Here is a 22002-nt window from a genome sequence, read left to right as displayed (position 1 = left end):
GAGTGCATGCAAATACAGGATGCCATTGCCATTGCATAGGAGGTCCTACATTCTATGAAATATCAGAAATTAAAGGCATGTCTTCTTAAAGTTGATTTGAGCAAAGCCTATGGTTGTGTGGATTGGGAGTTATTGAATTTGGTTTTGATCAAAATTGGTATGCCTCCTAATAACATTAAATGGATAATAACATGCATCAATATTGCTAATTTTGCAGTGATTATTAATGGATTACCTACTCAATTTTTCAGGGCATATATGGGTTTGTGACAGAGGTGTGCATTGTCTCCTCTTCTCTTTCTCCTCGTTATAGATTGTATGAGTCACAAATTGGGAGATGCGAGGGATAGGGGAGTGATTTTTGGGGTATGTGTAACCAGACATATTGTTGTTACACATATGATGCTTGTGGATGACTTATTATTTGGTGGTGTGAAAATTCTTGAAGAATGGTCTCATATACATAAGATCATTAACACTTTTGGAGAGGCAACAAGTATATACATGAGAAAAAATAAGTCTATTTTGGTTTATGGTGAAAGGAAGGACTGAGAGATCAGGGACATTTGTAAAATCTTTGATATTACATCCCAACATTTTGACACTGGTCTTGTCTACCTAGGTTTCAGACTTAAACCTAATAAGTACTATATTAAGGATTGAGACTAGTTGGTTGACAGGTTTGACAAAAAATTGGCTTGGTGGCAGCATATATGGTTATCGATGTAAGGAGGTCGACTGATTTTGATGAAGTCAATGTTGCAAAAAAAATTGGAGTATTGGATGCAACTATTCATGTTACCAAGGGAAATTATACATAGGCTAGAATCGATTATGGCCAGATTCTTGTGGGCAGGTAGCAATCATATGGGGAAGATTCACTTGGTTAGATGGACAGTGTTGTCCAGGCAAATTGAGGAGGGTGGTTGGGGGATCATATATCCTTATAATTTTAACAAGTCGATGATTGTCAAAAACATGTGGAGGGCTATGTCTAGAACCCGCCTATGGTCTCTCATAATTAGAGAAAAATACATGTATGACCAATCGTTCTCTTCATGGATCAGGATTGGTGTGAGAATGAAAACAAGTGTGTCCTTTATCTGGTGTAGCATGATGAAAAACCTGCAATGGTTGATGGGTTTCATTCGTTGGGACGTTGGTGACGGTACAAAGATTGAGATTGTCTTAGATGCATTGAAGGGATTAATTGGGAACCACACCTTATCATCTCATATGTTTGATTTTATCCATGACAAAGGCATATACCTCCTTCACCAGATCCACTATATTCACTATAATAACATCAATTTGTAGTGTTGGACATCAACGAAGGAGATGGAGTTACAAGGAGCTTACGCCGAGGAATGGGAGTATTACCTTTCTCAATTATGTTTTGTTGGCATTAAAATCACTAACAAAGAAGACTATCTTGTTTGGGACGGTCTGATAAGAAAAGGACAACCACTGGTCAAGGAAATTTATCACAGAATGCCTATGTTAGAGAAGGAATGCGACCACTTCAGATGGTTCCAGGATGCATGGAAATGGGAGTTGCCATACAAGCTCAAGTGTTTCAGTTGGTTGGCTTTACATGACCATGTGCTAACCTGGAAGAACCTTTAGCACCGGGGATTTGTAGGTACTAACATCTGCGATACATTCTTAAGGGGGCTTGAAGACATGGATCATTTGTTCCTATGTTTCCCTTATGCTATGGCAATTTGGGACGAGGTTCTAGATGCCCTTAAAATTACACCATGTCAAAAAACAAATCGCTCGCTTCCATCCTACATCATTTGGACCATTTGGTGCAGTAGGAATGCACTAATTTTTTTAGAAAAAAATGGCTACGGTTCGTTCTGATGTGATCAAGGTTGTGTCATATTTTAGTGAGATAGGTTCGATAAAGATGCGCACAAAAAGAAGACAAAACAAGTATAAAGACATATGGAAGGACTTCCTGTGGGATACTTTGATGGGGCGTGCATAGAGAGAACATGTAGATGTGGAGATTTTATAGCAATTCATCCAGGTAACTTTTACCACTCATGGTGGGAGGGAGGATTTGACACTAATAACAGAGAGATTATCACGTTGTGGGGTGTACTTATTACTGCAAAGTGGTTGGGGTTGGAAAGATTACAGGTTTTTTGTGATACTAAGGGCATCATTGATTGGGTAAAGGATTGTAATCGATTTAATCCGCCCATTTTATCAAACTAGATGAATTGTAAGTAATTTCCAACACATTCAATTTGGTCATATTTACAGGGAGAAAAATCTTACTACAAATCTACTATCCAAACGAGGTATTTCCAAGGAGCTTGGTAAGATCTACTTCACAATTTTTGAACAAGATGTCATGATTAACGTTGGTAGCATTATATACTCTTAGTAGAGAAAACTGTTTTTTTTTTTTTGGTAAGCCCACGAGGGCCCTATTTTAATTTTGGGGTGAACAATGATGAGAATACTAAATGTAACAAACTGGTTTCTAATAGAGATCTTTAATTTTGGGGTGAAACAATGATGAGAATACTAAATGTAATAAATTTGTTTCTTTTTAAACAACACAGATCTTTTACTTCCATCATAGAAGATGAAAAGGTGGTAGATAGATTGGCATTTTTTGAAAAGGTGGTAGATAGATTGGCATTTTTACCGGACACGTCCAAATAGGTATATCATCAAATGTTACAAAAGAAAGTTACTAAGTAGACCCATGATATTGTACTCTCTTTTTTATTTTAATGAAAAAAAGGTTTCGAGAAAAAAAATAAAATGATATATATTCATCTTTACTGAATTTACTCATTTTTTCTCAAATGGTTGTAGAGATGGATTTCATGAGGGAGTAATACTTAAAACACACATCACTATAGACTCTAGAGTATATTTCTAATTCGAAAAATGCTTACTTCAACATCTGGTAAAAAAGATTGATTTTTCATTATTTGGATTCTCTTTTTTATTTTTATTTTTAAAGAAATTCAGCTTACCTGGAAGCTGGTTCCTACTGCTGGGATTAGTGACTTTCCGTTTCCAAAATACAACCAACCCAAGCGAGACCACCACAACAACCGCACCACCAATGCTCAATCCCAACACTTTGGGGTGACGTTTTCCTGCAGCTAACAATAATTGGCCTCACTAAACTGAATTAGCAAGTGCTTTGGAGATTTTCCCAAAAGGTAATATAAATATGTATGACAATATTACCTTGTGATGCTGGTATTGAAGGACCACTTGTACTTTCACTTCCATTTAGGGCTGAGAACAGAGGCACACCATCACCGTAAAACTTGTAGCTGTCATAACACAGCATGCAGTGATCGAAGAAGGCGAGTCCTTGGCTAGTACCAGCTGGACAGGAGCCCAAATAATTGTACATATTGTTTAGGCACTGATTACACTCACTCATATTAAGTGCTCTCCAACATTCAGCCAGAGAATAAACCCCATAATCACTTAGTGTACTGTAACCCACCTTACTGGACACAGCTTTCTCGATAAGCCTGCTCAAAAGAGAAGCAATTTTCCAATCCTTGACACCCCTTGCCTCTGTGCCGTTTATTGTAATGTCATCGCAGAACGCAAAGATCGCTTGTGATGCATCCGATACATTTGATTTTGAATAATAGTTGTGAGTGGCATATCTCAAAATGCATCCACTGAGAAGAATGCTTGCGTAACTGAGACTTCCATTACATAAATCTAAATGCTCTATAGCCTTTGAAACGCATCCCCGACAAGCAGAGGCATTCAGATCTCCCCTGCACTGAGCAACACCATAAATCTCATCTCTGTTTTGTCCATAAATTGATTCACTGTAGCCCGTCTTGTTAACATTATCAACCAATGAATTCAAAACCACATTCAGGTTCCTTTGCAGGACACTTCCATTCGTAATATTATTATTATTGCCACTGCAACGGTATCCCAGGAGTTGAGTAGGACTATCGGACAGAGGTAATGAGTGTATGGGTAATGCTAGTAGAAAGAGCATTAAGGAGAGAGGGAACTTGGATTTTGCAGTGAAAGGGAAACGAATTATTTCCCCCTTGTAATTACAGACCATGTTGGAGGAGGCGGCCATTCTGTAACTGGAACCAATCTCCGTAAAACTTGAAAGAATTTCAGAACCGCCTTTCTTTTATGTACAAGGGTCTGGTTGAAAGGTAAGCGGATTTTGGAGTGCCGTGGCTGATAATATAATAATAAATATTAAAATATTTATTTCATGGTACAAGATTTTAAAAATCATCAAAGTTAACTAAATTATCATTGTATCTAAATTATCATTGTATTTTAACTTATTATTGATTTTAATCTCGAATATTTGCTACAATAAAAATGATTATAATTATATTTTAAATTATTATTGATTTTAATTGAGAATATTAGTTACAATAAAACATTATTATGGATTATAATCATAATTAATTACACAAATAGACATCTCTATTTTCAAAATTTTAATTAAAAATGTATGCTAAACTTTAAAATAAAAATGAATATTGAAAAGATGAATTAATTACATAAATAAGCATGTTTATTGTAAAAATAAGTATAGATTTGGTGAATATATAATGATAATATACATAATGATTAATAAACATTTTATAATATAATTATAATATTTATATCATGATATTTAAAAAAAATATTAAAATTAACTAAATTATGATTGTATTTTAAATTGTTATTGATTTTAATTAAGAAATTTGCTACAATAAAAAATGATTAGTGATTATAAGTAGAATTAATTACATTAATAAGTATCTTTATTTTGGAATAGAGATTTCATATTTTTAATTGAAAATATGTGATGAAAGGGATGAATTAATTACACAAATAGACATGTTTATTTTGGAATAAGACTTCCACCATTTTAATTAGCAAAATTTGCTATAATTAAAAAATATTATGATTATAAACAAAATTAATTACATGAATAGGTATGTCTCTTTTGAAATTCCCAATTTTAATTGAAAATATCTCCTATAATAAAAAAACATAAGTGAATACAAAGGAGATGAATTAATAACATGCATAAACATGTCTATTTTGGAATAGGGTTTCCAAAATTTTAATTGGCGATATTTACTATAGTTAAAAATTATTATTGATTATAAACATAATTAATTACACAAATAGGCAGGTCTATTTTTTAATAAAGCTTTCAAAATTTTAATTAAAAATATCTGAGATAATTATAAACAAAAATGAATATGAAAGAGATACATTATTTCCACAAATAAGTATATCTATTTAAATTTTAAAATTTTAATTGGCAATATTTTCTATAATTAAAAATTATTATTGTTTATAAACAAAATTAATTACATGATTGGAATATAATTTTCTTAATTTTAATTGAAAATATAGGTTATAATTAAAAGCAAAGATCAATATGAAGAAGATCAATATATCTACATTCATATAAAATAAAATATTTTTATAAAAATATTTTAAAAATTAAATAATTTAAAGTAAAAAAAAATTATATTTTCCCTTCTATATGTTAAATTCTTATATTTTAAAAATGTTTTACTATTTTATATATAATTATAAATATAATTCTAATGGTTAACAACAATTAAAAAAATACTTGATAGTAAAAAAAGATGTGTAATTCAATATAAAATAAATATATTGTATTTAAAAATATTAATAGTAAAAGATATTTTAATGTGAACCATAAAATTCATAAATAAAATATTTGGCTCTATTGTTTTATATACATATTTATATACTTACAGATAGATAAGTGAAAATATACATTGTGAAAACTACGGAGTCTGTTAAAAAAGATACAATTTTAATAATATATAAAAGACCTAATTTAAAGGCGTTCTTTTCCTTGTCTTCCTTCGTGTGGCATATAGACCTGAGGTATCTTCACAAAAGGCATGCTACTAGCATTAAGGCTCATGTGAAATAAAAGCAAGAAACCATCATTTTTTAAACTTGAAATTGTATGACTATTCCTGCGAAGAGCCAACTATATACTTCATATTTTGATAGTGAAAATATACTTCAAACCAAAAGTTTTCTCATGTTTATTATATTTAGATGTGGTATTATGTTCATTAGTTGCGGTACGCACTTCACAAGTCAACCCGACCACTTCTGTCAGAAAGTTGAACAGTGTAAAATAAAGGTGGAGGAGGACAACACGAATCCAATTAGGAGCACACAAAATTAGCACATTTTAATTCAATGACCACGCCGTACCTTTACTCACCACCGACTTGAGTCATTGCAGATTATGGCAGTCAAGAAAATAAAGAAAGACATCAGTGGGTTGCAGTTGTACAGCAGTGGAGTGAAGCTTCTCTCCGTCAAAAAGAAGTTATACGGTAGAACATAAAACAATTTGCGCCTCTTCAATCAAAGGTTCGTGGAAATTTTCCCGTCAGTGGAAAACAAAATTAAAGGTTCGTGGAAATTCTCCCGTCAGTGGAAAACAAAATTTCTGTCATTTCGTGGGAAACAAAATTTCAATCATTTCATGCCTGCTTCCTCACAATAATGGTCATTGACTCCGGATTTTCACAAATCAATCTGACCCGTAAATACTCAACCTGTCAAAAATTGAACAGTGGAAAACAAAATTTGAGTCCTTTCGTGGAAAACAAAATTTCAATCATTTCATGCCTGCTTCCTCACAATAATGGTCATTGACTCCGGATTTTCACCAGTCAATACTCAACCTATCAAAAATTGAACAGTAGAAAATAAAACAATTTGCGCTTCCGCCCAACAAAATTTGACTATTCGCGGAAAATTGTGGAGAGGACGATACATTGAATGGAATTTCTAACACGTCCATAGACGCTATGTTTTTTCTTTGTGAAATAAAGCTCCTTGCTTTCAGAGGGCAGAGTTATTTTCCGCCCAACAAAATTGACTATTCGCGGAAAATTGAGGAGAGGACGATACAATGAATGGAATTTTTGAAATAAAGCTCTTGCTTTCAGAGGGCAGCGTTATTTTCCACGGCAGAAATATGGTAATGTTTATTATTTTGATTTTTGTTAAAATAATAATAATTAAATTAAATTAAAAAAAAAAAAACATATATGATAGAGATGTATTAATGTTTGAAAATGGTAGAAATATTTTAATATTTAACATTTTGATTAGGGTATAAATAATAATAATTATAATTATAATTAATAATTAAACTAGTTTAGATCTATTTTAATTCCTAAATGTTTTTAAAGGGATCAAATATCTTTAAATACAAACCCCTTTGAAATGTAAATTTGAACTAATAGTCATCAAATGACTATACCCATAAAACATAACATTAATGATTAATATTCACTTTTTTCAACATTTCTTTGTATTTATGAATATTTGTCAAAATTAAAACATTAAAAGAATGATAAATTTCTAACATAACTAGGAATAATAAATGTTTAATATAGTTTAACAAATTTAATGCAACATATACAATAATAAGCAACAAGGAAATATAAAAAGCTAATACTAGCAATTGCACCAAGAGGTGCAAAGGAACACCAATAGGAGGAGTGCGATGTGTGGAAGGAGGTTAAATTTTAAAAAAAAGTTGCAATGACATAAATATCCCAGCGTAAGTCAATCATTAAAGCACAAAGTACACAGGGTTTGCAAAGTGCTAGTTTCACGTGAGATAGGCCTTTTTTGTTATGTCCATATGTTCAATCCAAACACGGTCCATCCAAGACTTTACATGTCTATACTCTATGTAAATTGTCAGTGATGTAATGCCTATACTTTTAAATTTTCATATGTAACATAGGGTTTTGCGGGTTAGCTATAGATATAAATTTAATATTTCCTTAATTATACTTGTAACTAAAAACATTTTCAAATTGACATCCTTATGTTTATATTGAATGCCAAAAAACCCTAGGGTTTCCTTAATTTCACTTATATTTTATTATGTTTATTTAATTTAACTTATATTTTATTTCATAATAATGTTTGTTCACTTTATCCCAACATAAAAATATAATTAATTCATTAAACTTTTTTATCCAAAATGTAACATATAAATCTATTTTAATGTTTCAATTGTTTAAAATATTAATCATGTCTTGTTAAAAGACTGAAAGCCATATCCTCTTCGGACTCTTCCTCCACAAGACATCCAATCTAGTCAAAAAGGCCGAAACCCATTTCCTCTTCGGACTCTTCCTCTGGCTCGTGTTTCTTTTCCTCTTCCTTTGGAGCAGCTGCAACTTATGTAGCACCAACAACTCGGGCAGCAACAAGTGCAAACTTGCTTGGATCCTACATGACAAAGAAAAATAAAAAATTCCAGATAACATAAAAAACGAAATTTTTACAACAATTTTTATAGTCAATGATAGGAGTTAACAAAAATATTTTATTAACATTGTCTTTCCAAATTCACCTTTAAGTACTCAACTTTCTCAGCTAGTGGAAAAGAGTAATCAAGTCCAATAGAGACTACTAGAACATTCTTGTAACCATTGATGATACAATGTGGAACAACTACAATTGTAGGAAACATTATGGCCAGTAAAAGAACTGTCACCTTTTAACACAACAAGGAAAACAAAGTACACAAGAATTTCAAATGTGAATAGAACAAATATCAATGCAAGTATAATCTTGAGACAGATAATGTGGGCTAAATGCAAGGATCATCTTGAGATAGATAATGTGGGCTCAGTACCATCTTCATCAAAATCAACGAGCACCCAACAAAATACATTTACAAAGGAAAAACATTTGAAACCAAGTACTTCATCAGAGTTTCAGAGTGACATGCAAGTTAATGAAACCAACTATGTTGTCTTTCTATAACAAAATTTTAATGTTGTGTAGAATCATGTGGGTAAAAGGCAATGCTAGGTTATCTCCATGTTTGTATTTCATTTCTTACAAACTGAATATAATGAGCACAAATAAGTAATGCATGATACATTTGTGATACATTCTTAACTTCATATGGTTAGTAAACTCCATGCATGATACACTTGTGATACATTATTAACTTCATATGGTTAGTAAACTCCTCAACAGTCTCTAGTTGCAAATCGTAAAAAAATTAACAGTGTCGCTCATATGTGAGAATTTAAATCACAATTCCAAATTTAGGTACGTTAATCCGTAATTGCAAATTGTTAAAAAAATAATAGTGTTTCTCATAAGTGAGAATTTAAATCACAGCTCCAAATTTAGTTATGTTGATGTGTTTATCACAGGAATATAATTTCGATTTACACTTTCACATAAAGGTTGAGATTTCTATCAAGGTTAAAGAAAACTAAATATTTTCAAAATTGAATTGTGCATATCATGAAAGGAAAGAGAAAATTGTTTTACATTCATAGTACAAGTGTGAATAGTTCAATTAGCAAATTAGACAAGGTGAGGGCCTCCTGCCAATCTCGTCGTATCCTGAAAACAATCAAATGGAGATACATCCTCCTCCATGGCTTCCTACACAGTCCTCAATCACCGGGGATAGCACAGTCACTGCCTTCCTTGAACACGCAGCCCCTCTCTTGTTTGCACAGTCGGCGCGAGTTAGCACGATGGACTTGCGAAGGTCTTCGCGACTGTACACTCTAGATCTGTGATGATCGACAAAATAAGAAATACATGGAGTGTTACAGTGGTATCGGTGCGATTAGCCCTCCAAACCACGTGATGATTTCACCTCAGTCACTCCCTTCACTTAGCGTACAGGATCAACAACCCTGCAGCTCTGATACCATGATAAAAACTGAATATATTAAATATATATTAAATGGCTCTCTAGGTGAGATACCTGGAGAGTGTACAAACACTCATACACGCCCTATTACATTAAGTCAGATGAGCCTCAAATATATAGGTTTTCACACTAGTGGGATGGTTTCAACCACTCCCTAGATATTAGGATCTGAGGTCTAATATTAGAGTCTCAATCCTATCATCATCATAACAATAATCTAAGTTTAGCTTTCTCCATTACTTCCAACATGTTGTTACAGACAGGTTGCCCTCCACTTGGTTTTCATTTTCAAGTGGGATTATCTCACCAAATAGCATCATGTCAATATGATTTTTTTGTTGCATCATATGCAACCATTCATCATTAAGTAACAACTCTTCATCAAACTTTACATCATCAAATTTAATTGTTGGATTCACCATAACATTTGTTGCTCCAATGGCATCTTCACTCTCATCGGAAAGCTCTATTGCTAGATTCATCAAATTTTCATCAGCAAGTTTTATTGGTGGATTTATCAAATTGTCATTAGTAATCCCTATTGTTGGAATCACTAAATTTTAATCCACTTGCAACTGTGCATAGTGGGATTCACGAGCATCTATGTGCTCCTTCTCTGCTTCTTCTACAAATTTATCACAACCATCGTCCACTTCCTGTTGAGCACAGTGGGATTCAACAAGCTTTTCATCTTCAACTTGTTATAGATCTGATCTAAAAATATATGAGAATACAAATATACCCATAAATAATAAGATAGAAATAGATAGAAATGATTCTTTATTGATCAAAGCCTTAAGGTAGGGCAACACCATACATTCACTCCTTGAGGAAGGAGAATACCCCACAAGCCATATGCATGTTCATACAATATTCTTGACATCTCTCAATGGGGAGTCTCTAGCCTATATAAGCCTCATACATACAATACCATGGGTCATTACCATGGTTCCCTCAATACCATCTATCTAATACCGTGGGCTTATTACATTATTGCTAACTACTTGTGGTTCCTTACATGATACGGGTTAACCACTTTATTTATTACTATGGCCCATCCCATTATTATATTATTCCTTTGGGTACCTCCCTCTATAGCCCATACTATCCCCCCTAGGTATACTACATTCCACCCCCCTTAAACATGTTTCGTCCCCGAAACATAAGAAGAACACAAATAATAAGATCTGGTCAAAAGATTAGTCCACTGGTACCATGCACGTGCATCTAGCCATCCTAGAGAAAGGTGAACCCTCGATCTAGCTGGTGTCTCACTCGCTTGAGATGGAAGTTGACCCTGGTGGCTCTTCTGTGTTAATGTGTAGTAGGTGGAACATTGCCCCTCTCTATTTGTCATGTGGGGGTTATTGTCCTTGTGGCTAATTCGTTTCCATCTTGTTGGTTGTTTTCTTGCAGGGTGATGTGGGTGGTGATATGCTGAAGTGTTAACCAACGGTGTATCTTTCTTTATTTCACCACCTAATGGAGGCTGATTGGTATCTGGTACATGTTGTGGTGCCTGTTGTTGTTTCTTATCTTCTAATATTACATCAACCATTGAGTCCTCATGTAATGTATAAGTACCTATAACATTTTCTGCTTCAACCACCTTGGACACTATCTGTTTTTCTGGTACCTGGTTTGATGTTTGTGTTTGATTGTCGACCATCAAAGGCTCATCATCTGATGTGTCAGTGTCATTAGAGCATTGTGCTTCTGCCTCCATTGTCTCTGCTTGGGTCTTCCTGCAATGTAATTTTCTTCTTTTTATACCGGAGCTTCTTGAATTTCTTCTGCACGTTAATATTGACAGTACCCACAGATTCCATCCAAGGATATCCCAAAATAACATCCATGTTATCTATATCTGAAGTATAAAAGTCACAATGCAACACATGCTTATCCATAGAAAGCTTCAAATCTTTATAAACTTGAACATCCTCATTATCAACCTGTGTGTTTTCAATGTGTTTTGTTGGAACTTGCAATTTTTTTGCCAAATTAATATTGATAAAATTATGCTTGCGGCTAGGATTTATAGACACAATGATCTTCTCTTTGTGAATACATCCATGAACCGAAAATAAGGAGATACCAGCGGAAAATAACCCTTTAGGTTTCTTGGTTTCCTTCTTTCCTGTCAAATTAAAATCTTTGCTAGGTTTTGTTCCTGTCTATCTGCGCTTATTAAGGTGACCCAAAAAATTATATTCACGATCAAAGTGGTCACAAATGGATTTTGCGAACATCTGCCAAGTAATTATCCTTGGATAGCATTTAGAATTCTCCTACCACCATTGCCATCTTTCTTGGTCCAAGAAAAGGTCTCCCACACGTAGTTTAGTGTCGTCATCTACGATGTGATTCGGAGTGAAATATTGTTCCATTTTTGCTACCCATATTGCCGGATTAGAGCCATCAAATTTGTACATCTTCATCAAATTCCGATCTAGGCACTGGAATTTCAGATTCGCACTGCAGTTGTCCCGCCTTCACAAAAATTTCTAAAAAAGAGCTGATTTTAAATCAGCGATATCTCCCTCATCCGTACTCTGATTCAACTTCTTCTTTTTTTAAATTGGGTATTTTTTCACAAAGAACTCATATCTACAATTAAATTCTACAAATATTTTCCCAGAACATATAGATCTGATCTGCAAACTCGTCGCCTCGAAAAATGTCTACAACACAGCTGATTTTTAAATCAGCGATATCTCCCTCATCCGGACTCCGATTTGGCCAATTTTTTTTCAAATTGGGTATTTTTTACAAGAAAACTAGATCTACAATTAGATTCTGCAGATTTTGCACCAGAACATACAGATCTTATCCACAAACTCGCCACCCCGAAAAATGTTTGCAACACAGCTGATTGTTAAATCAGCAATATCTCCCTCATCTGAACTCCGATTCAGCCGATTTAGTTTTTGAAATTGGGTATTTTTTTGCAAAAAGCCCAGATCTGCAATGAGATTCTGCAAATTTTGCACCAGAATGTACATATCTGATCTACAAATTCGCCACCCCAAAAAATCTCTACAACACAGTTGTTCTTTAAATCAACGATATCTCCCTAATCCGGACTCCGATTTGGCCAATTTTTTTTTTTAAATTGGTTATTTTTTCTCGAGGAGCCCAGATCTATAATTAGATTCTAGAAATTTTGCACTAGAACACACAGATCTGATCCGCAAACTCGCGACTCTGAAAAATGTTTGCAACATAGTTGATTTTTAAATCAGCGATATCTCCTTTATCTGGACTCCGATTCGGCTGATTTTTTTTTTTTTCAAATTGGGTATTTTTTCACCAAAAACCCAGATATGCAATTAGATTCTACAAATTTGCACCAAAATGTACAGATCTGATCTGCAAACTCGCCGCCCCAAAAAGTTCCTGAAAATAAAAAATAAAAAAATAAAAAATGAAAAAATTCTCTGCTTTGCCCAAGAAAGTGCTCTCATGCCACTTGTTATAGATTTGATATGAAAATATATGAGAATACAAATATACCCAGAAATAATAAGATAGAAATAGATAGAAATGCTTCTTTATTGATCAAACCCTTAAGGTAGGGCAACACCATACATTCACTCCTTAAGGAAGGAGAACACTCCACAAGCCATATGCATGTTCATACAATATTCCTTGACATCTCTCAATGGGGAGTCTCTAGCCTCTATATAGGCCTCATACATACAATACCATGGGTCATTACCATGGTTCCCTCAATACCATCTATCTAATACCATGGGCTTATTACATTATTGCTAACTACTTGTGGTCCCTTACATGATACATGTTAACCATTTTATTTATTGCTATGGCCCATCCCATTATTACATTATTCCCTTGGGTACCTCCCTCTATACCCCATACTATCCCCCCTAGGTATACTACACAACTTCAGTGCTCCCCCTTACACCAAAAATCCTCTCAAGGGTAATGCAGGCCAATTGAAGAACTGAAGAAGATGAAGATGTGTTACCCTAGATGTGGTTCATTTTTTTTCAAATCTTGACCTTCTTCATCATAACTGGATTTCTCTCTGCTACTTCTTTACAAGAGGCTTCTTCAAAATTCTTCAAACTTTTGTTTCTCTCTCAAAGAGTCTTATGCAGACTCTCTTATTCTCTCTGTTTCTCTCACTTCGCTCATGTTGCTGCTCTCTCAGGGAGTCATATGCAAACTAGCTCAGATACCATGAAAAAGAATGAAGATAAAACGTGGAACAAAGGATTTCTCTTCTCAATATTATGAATCAGTTAAATAGATTATATGGGAGACATCAACAATAAATGACAGCAGTGAGACTGAACTAAACTAGATTAACTGAAACTGAAATGGGACACTTGGATGGACGGTTTTGACACCTATTAGTTGGTTGGAATTAGATTCTCCAACAACGACTAGTGATAATACAAAATTGAAAAAAATATTATAAGACTAACCGATATGTGTAGTGGAAGCTTTCTTCCTCTACACCTCCACACATAGTAGGCTTCATAATTAAATATTAAATAGAAATATTGTAAAATGAAAATGTTGATATGGTGTTCAAAATCATTTTTGAAAGTTAAAATATGGAAAAACTCAAGATAATCGTGTTAAATTCTCTTTGTGCAAAGAATGTTGTACACGGAGTTGCAGAGCTTAACTCTACAAATTCAAAGGTGTCCCATCAAAATAGGCATTAGGGAACACACTGGCTCATTCATGTGCTTGTATCATTATGCTCTTTGATTTTCTAACTGAAAGGCCCCTCTTCAAATATAAGCAATTACTTGTGAACAACCTAGCCCACAAAATCCTCTCTTTTTCAGATTGTCCCGTGTAAGTACCTAGTTCCTTAAAAGTATCCAGCAAAATATTTTAAGTTTCAGTGGGGTATTCTCTTTCCAAATCCTCTAAAACCACTAGGCTTTGTCCCCCGAGGAAAAATCCTCAGACATGACATTATATACTTCAAGCCGAAACTTTTCCCTCAATACCAAATCCCTTCTATACCAATGAATCAGCATGCCGAGACAAATTGACCCCAACTAGATAACGATCCATTGTTGACGCATTCAATTCATGAGCCAAATCTACCAATAGTCTCGGGTTTGATGTTGACGCCTATCGTAATACCCCAAGTATGAAAACCCTTTATCTAGTGGTTGACACTTTACAGAAAACATTTCTTCAATCCCCTCATGTGAATTGTCATGGGTGTCCTCTTCCATATTAACATCAATATCAAAAAATAAATCTAATAGAACATTAAATTTATTTATAAAAAATAGTATGACCAAACTTTTAACAAAACAAACCCCAAAAATTATGTTCACCATAATGGCAACAAATATGTTGCCAATCCAATGGGTATTAAATGAGCCGGCGACATAGCCCTATTCATTTAATGCCAATTGGCAAACTACTTACTATACCTGTGGCAGGCAGTGTATAACGTATTCAGTTTTGCATTGACTACTTATTAATTGTGTTTGAAAAAAAAAAATTGCAAGTCCTCCATAACTTAACATTAATAATTGATTTTTATTTATTTTTCCTAATATTTAAATTTATTTATTTAAAATGTGATTGGTTCAATTTTTACACCTCTTATTTTATCATCATTACTTATGTACAAATGTAATTAACAAAAAAACACTAATTACGATACAACCCACAATATTGTACAATAATAGTACTGGTGTCACGTCATAAAGCTACTCATGGCCGAATGGTTCAGATTTTCAATGATTCTTTCAATGTGTGGAGGACCATGTTTTTGCGCAGACGCGAAGAGTTTGGGAATATTGAGGGTGTGATCGTGATCGGGTGGAAGCCCACTAGGAAAGCTCTCGAATCTGATATCATCAGTAGACTTGGGATTCAGGGGGTGGTGGTTGAAATCTGTGTTAAGGAAGGTGATGAGAACAATTCTAGAAATCAAAACATTGGCCCGCTGCATATAGGGATTTATGTGACCTTGAGCAAGATAGCGGAATAAATTGACCATTTCATCGCTTGGCGAAATATGAATCAAACTGGATAACCCTGACATTGATCCAAATCTGTCTGTTCAGAACAAAACTCCAACTTCTGATCCGATCCTTGCTAGAATCTTCTGTCAACTTTTAGTGCATGCATTGGACCTAATGCAAATATATATCATAGGCCTAATGCAAATATAATAGTCCCACATGCCAAAATCTCTGAAGATTGTTGGAATCTCTAGCAAGACATACTACAAATATATATCATATCAATCTCATAGGGTAAGAATAATTTGATATCAATCAAAATAAATCTTTTTCAGAACGAAAAAAGCCATATTGTATTATATAAGGAATATAAAAGGTCACAAAAAAGTACATATGCATATGTTTCTGAAATATGACCAAATAAGTCTGTCCAGAGAGAGAAAACATCACATATAATCTATCATCAAGTTTTATGATGTCCATATCCTTGGCATATGATAGACTGCACTAATAAAGTCACCTTTATACAGATACAAGATCCACAAAACGCTACAAACTGAAAACAAAAGATTCCTAGAATAAACCATTACATTTTATTCAATTTTCACTCCGGCATTATGAATATCATTTCACCTATTTTTAATTGACTTATATCTTGTTAAACGTGCTGCACACTTCTTTCTCTTAAATTGATGAAATTGTTCCACCTAAAACGCGGAACCTCGTCCATGTAAAAAATGATTAATTGAAAGCGGAGATTAAAGCAATCAATATCTTGCTAAAGGTTGCTCTACTAAATTGATGAAATGAAGTTTGAACTAATAATATAAATTAAATGTGGGTATCATATATCATATTAAGACTGTACACGTCCTTGAAAGCCTTTGAAACAAGAAAAATTGATTGAAAAGTGTTTGTTCACTGGAGCCCGAAAATTGACATTTCATAAAGTTGTTTATTACTATTATTATTATACTTGCCGCAAGTGTATAAGGTATGTAGTTTTGCATTTGTATGGAATATTTATTAGTTGTGTTTCACCAAAAGAATTTTGAAAGTGGTCGATAATTTAATATTAATAATTGAATTTTATTTATTTTTTATAATGATTAAATTTATTTATTTAAAATGTGATTGGTTCAATTTTTATATTTTTTATTTTGTCATCATTATTTATGTATAAATTTGATTAATAAAAAAAATAATTACAATAAAGTCTACAATAAAATACTGGTGTCACCTCATTCTATGTATCATTTTTTTTATTAATTTAATAAAAGTTTTATGAGGAGCTTTTACCTTCTGACAAGCTTTAAGTATTTAATGGTACGCTCCTCCAACCCCACCGGCACCAAGCCCAAGGAAGCGTGACATTGTAGTTTAGTTAACCATCCCTTAAAATAATAAAATAGATTATACAAATACCCAAAATCAAATAATTAATTTTTTAAATAAATATAATTTTGATGGTTATTATCAATTGCAATGTTTATTAGCCACTTAAATTACATAAAAACAGTAATTTATATATATTAAAATACTTATATTTTAAAAATATCAATTTTTTTCTAACCCCTACATTATTTAAATAAGAAGAAAAAACTTTAAAAATAATAATGGATAGAAAAAAAAAAAAAAATTAAAATAAATTTTGTGAATTATTTAAATAATTCTAATTACTCTTACTTTAAAAAATCAAAACAATAATAATGTGGATTGAAAAATATAATACTTTAATTTATTTTATTTTATTACTTTAAATTAAAAATTGTAATAAATATATTAAATTAATGAACATTATAAATAAATTATTTTAATAATCTTTTTACTATGTAAAAATTCAAAGACTCTTCAATTTACACATTAATTAGAAATTCATTTTGCAAATTAATTAGAAATGTCATATTTAGATTTAAGCCATTTCATGTTATAAAGATATGAAATATTTATCTTTATGAAACCAAGATACCAAATTAAGAAAAACACCATATGATCTTGAACGGTTAGGTAACATAAATTTATTTACATAAATAATTTCTCAAATAAATATTTTATATACTTTATATAAATACAAAAATAAATGTATTAACCAATACTTCTAAATTTTACCATATATTACTTTAAAATGTCAATTTTTTTTATAACCAGAAATAAAATAATGAAACCAATTATTAAAATTCAATATTTCTATATTTACGTTACTTTATTTAATATTTCTTATATTTATAGTATTAAGTTTCATATTGTACACTAAAAGTGTTTAGCTTAATGTTAATTTATTTAAAATCTTCTATATTTATCCTATTTTGTTTTATATTATGTTAAAATTGTTATTGTAAATATTTTTTTAATATTCTAATTCTAATTCTTAATTTCATTATAGTTAAATAACCTGGCCAATACTCACTACTATGTGGCTTGTTATAATAACGCTAATACCAAATGGTAAATTTCAAATAGTAATGCCACTCAATTTAAAATAATAATGGCAATCATTAATGTGAACGGTCAATGTTTTCTTGAAAGCCTCTATTTATTCAAGTGATAATTTTCTTGAACTGGAATTCCTTGAATCCTGAGTGAAATTTCAATGTTGTTTCGTTGGCCCAATTACGAGTGGAATACCATATCGGTGATGATCGCTTGACATTGACTTCAAATCAAAAGTTTTCTCATGTTTATTATATTTATATATATGTGGTATTATGTTCATTAGTTGCGGTACGCACTTCACAAGTCAAGCCGACCACTTCTGTCAGAAAGTTGAACAGTGTAAAATAAAGGCTGAGGAGGATAACACGAATCCAATTGGGAGCATAAAAATTTAGCACATTTTAATTCAATGACCACGCCGTACCTTTACTCACCACCGACTTGAGCCATTGCAGATTATGGCAGTCAAGAAAATAAGGAAAGACATGAGTGGGCTGCATCCTTTTATGAAAAATAGATGAGTGGGTTGCAGCCTTTTATAAAAAAATTCAGTCAAAAAGTTGTACAGCGGTCGAGTGAAGCTTCTCTCTGTCAAAAAGAAGTTATACAGAAGAATATAAAACAATTTGCGCCTCTTCAATTAAAGGTTCGTGGAAATTCTCCCGTTAGTGGAAAACAAAGTTAAAGGTTCGTGGAAATTCTCCCGTCAGTGGAAAACAAAATTTCTGTCATTTCGTGGAAAACAAAATTTCAATCATTTCACGCCTGTTTCCTCACAATAATGGTCATTGACTCCGGATTTTCACAAGTCAATCCTCAACCTGTCAAAAGTTGAACAGTGGAAAACAAAATTTCAGTCCTTTCGTGGAAAACAAAATTTCAATCATTTCATGCCTGCTTCCTCACAATAATGGTCATTGACTCCGGATTTTCACAAGTCAATCTGACCAGTCAATACTCAACCTGTCAAAAATTGAACAGTAGAAAATAAAACAATTTGCGCTTCCGCCCAACAAAATTTGACTATTCGCAAAACAAAATTTCAATCCTTTCATGCCTGCTTCCTTCACAAGTCAATCTGACCAGTCAATCCTCAACCTCTCAAAAGTTGAACAGTATTTCCGCCCAACAAAAATTGACTATTGGCGAAAATTACAATGAATGGAATTTCTAACACGTCCTTAGACGCTATGTTTTTTCTTTGTAAAATAAAGTTCCTTGCTTTCATAGGGCAGAGCTATTTTCCATCGCAGAAATATGGTAATGTTTATTATTTTGATTTTTGTTAAAATAATAATAATTTAAAAAAAAAAAAAACATATATGATACAGATGTATTAATGTTTGAAAATGGTAGAAATATTTTAATGTTTAATTATTTGATTAGGGTCAAAAAAATTAATAATTATAGTTATAATTAATAATTAAACTAGTTTAGATCCATTTTAATTCAAGATCTACTAAGCATCTCTAAAGGGATCAAATATCTTTAAATACAAATCCTTTTGAAATGTAAATTTGAATTAATAGTCATCAAATGACTATACCCATAAAACATAATATTAATGATTAATATTCACTTTTTTCAACATTTCTTTGTATTTATGAATATTTGTCAAAATTAAAACATTAAAAGAATGATAAATTTCTAACATAACTAGGAATAATAGATGTTTAATATAGTTTAACAAATTTAATGTAACATATACAATAATAAGCAACAAGGAAATATAGAAAGCTAATACTAGCAATTGCACCAAGAAGTGCAAAGGAACACCAATAGGAGGAGTGCGGATGTGTGGAAGGAGGTTAAATTTGAAAAAACAAGTTGCAATGACATAAATATCCCAGCATAAGTCAATCATTAAAGCACAAAGTACAGAGGCCTTGGAAAGTGCTAGTTTCACGTGAGATAGGCCTTTTTTGTTATGTTCATATGTTCAATCCAAACACGGTCCATCCAAGACTTTACATGTCTATACTCTATGTAAATTGTCAGTGATGTAATGCCTATACTTTTAAATTTTCATATGTAACATAGGGTTTTCCCCTTTAGTTATAGATATAAATTTAATATTTCCTTAATTATACTTGTAACTAAAAACATTTTCAAATTGACATCCTTATGTTTATATTGAATGCCAAAAAAACCCTTGGGTTTCCTTAATTTCACTTATATTTTATTATGTTTATTTAATTTAACTTATATTTTATTTCATAATAATGTTTGTTTACTTTATCCCAACATAACAATATAATTAATTCATTAAACTTTTTTATCCAAAATGTAACATATAAATCTATTTTAATATTTCAATTGTTTAAAAATATTAATCATGCCTTGCTAAAACGCTGAAAGCCATATCCTCTTCGGACTCTTCCTCCACAGGACATCCAATCTAGTTAGAAAGACTGAAACCCATATCCTCTTGGGACTCTTCCTTTGGCTCATGTTTCTTTTCCTCTTCCTTTAGAGCAGTTGTAGCTTATGTAGCACCAACAACTAGAGCAGTAGCAAGTGCAAACTTGCTTGGATCCTACATGACAAAGCAAAATCAAAAAATTTAGATAACATAAAAAATGACATTTTTACAATAATTTTAATAGTTAATGATAGGAGTTCACAAAAATATTTTATTAATATTGTCTTTCCCAATTCACCTCCAAGTGCTCAACTTTCTCAGCTAGTGGAAAAGAGTAATCAAGTTCAATAGCGATTGCTAGAAAATTTTTGTAACCATTGATGATAGAATATGGAAGAACTTCAATTGTAGGAAAACTTATGGCCAATGAAAGAACTGTCACCTTTTAACACAACAAGGAAAACAAAGTACACAAGAATTTCAAATGTGAATAGAACAAATATCAATGCAAGGATAAGCTTGAGACAGATAATGTGGGCTAAATGAAAGGATAATCTTGAAACAGATAATGTGGGCTAAATGTAAGGACAATCTTGAGACAAATAATGTGGGCTAAGTACCATCTTCATCAAAATCAACGAGCACCCAACCAAATACATTTACAAAGGAAAAACATTTGAAACGAAGTACTTCATCAAAGATTCAGAGTGACATGCAAGTTAATGCAACCAACTATGTTGTCTTTCTATAAACAAAATTTTAAGGTTGTGTCGAATCATGTGGGTAAAAGGCAATGCTGGGTTATCTCCATGTTTGTATTCATTGCTTACAGACTGAATATAATGAGCACAAATAAGTAATGCATGATACATTTGTGATACATTCTTAACTTCATATGGTTAGTAAACTCCATACATGATACATTTGTGATACATTATTAACTTCATATGGTTAGTAAACCCCTCAACAGTTTGTAGTTGCAAATTGTAAAAAAATTAACAGTGTTGCTCATATGTGAGAATTTAAATCACAGTTCCAAATTTAGGTATGTTGATCCGTAATTGCAAATTGTTAAATAAATAATAGTGTTGCTTATAAGTGAGAATTTAAATCATAGCTCCAAAATTAGTTATGTTGATATGTTTAGCACAGGAATATAATTTCGATTTACATTTTCACATAAAGGTTGAGATTTCCATCAAGGTTAAAGAAAACTAAATATTTTCAAAATTGAACTGTGCATATCATGAAAGGAAAGAGAAAATTGTTTTACATTCATAGTACAAGTGTGAATAGTTCAATTAGCAAATTTGCAACAAAAAAAACAAATCTTAAAGTTACTAGTGTACTGAAATTAATGAAAGAGTAGAATATGGTAATGGAAGGCTCTCTGTTATTACATTAAGTAGTGTACGTGATTTTTTGTGAAATTGTAGAGAAAATAAATTATAGATAAAGCTCACCAGGGATCAAGTTTAGCATCTTATATTTTA

General features: G+C 32.2%; 1 protein-coding gene across 1 annotated transcript in view; it reads right to left on the bottom strand.

Moving 5' to 3' along the window:
* Window positions 1–4099, bottom strand: part of LOC149206334 (cysteine-rich receptor-like protein kinase 42) — a 115304-nt gene extending 111205 nt beyond the window's left edge. Inside the window, exons 1-2 of the mRNA XM_089397660.1 lie at window positions 3223–4099; window positions 3003–3134 (exon numbers count right to left, since the gene is read on the bottom strand). Coding sequence (XP_089253786.1) covers window positions 3003–3134; window positions 3223–4099 — 1009 coding nt within the window. The remainder of the gene's footprint in view (window positions 1–3002; window positions 3135–3222) is intronic.
* Window positions 4100–22002: the final 17903 nt, after the last annotated feature.

This window comes from Pinus tabuliformis, chromosome 1_2 (genome assembly GCF_031772625.1).
Source record: "Pinus tabuliformis cultivar Carrire ecotype Pingquan chromosome 1_2, CPIR1, whole genome shotgun sequence".
Taxonomy (NCBI): Eukaryota; Viridiplantae; Streptophyta; class Pinopsida; order Pinales; family Pinaceae; genus Pinus; species Pinus tabuliformis.
Note: the sequence above shows the minus strand (reverse complement) of the source record. Positions and strands in the feature narration are given on the sequence as shown.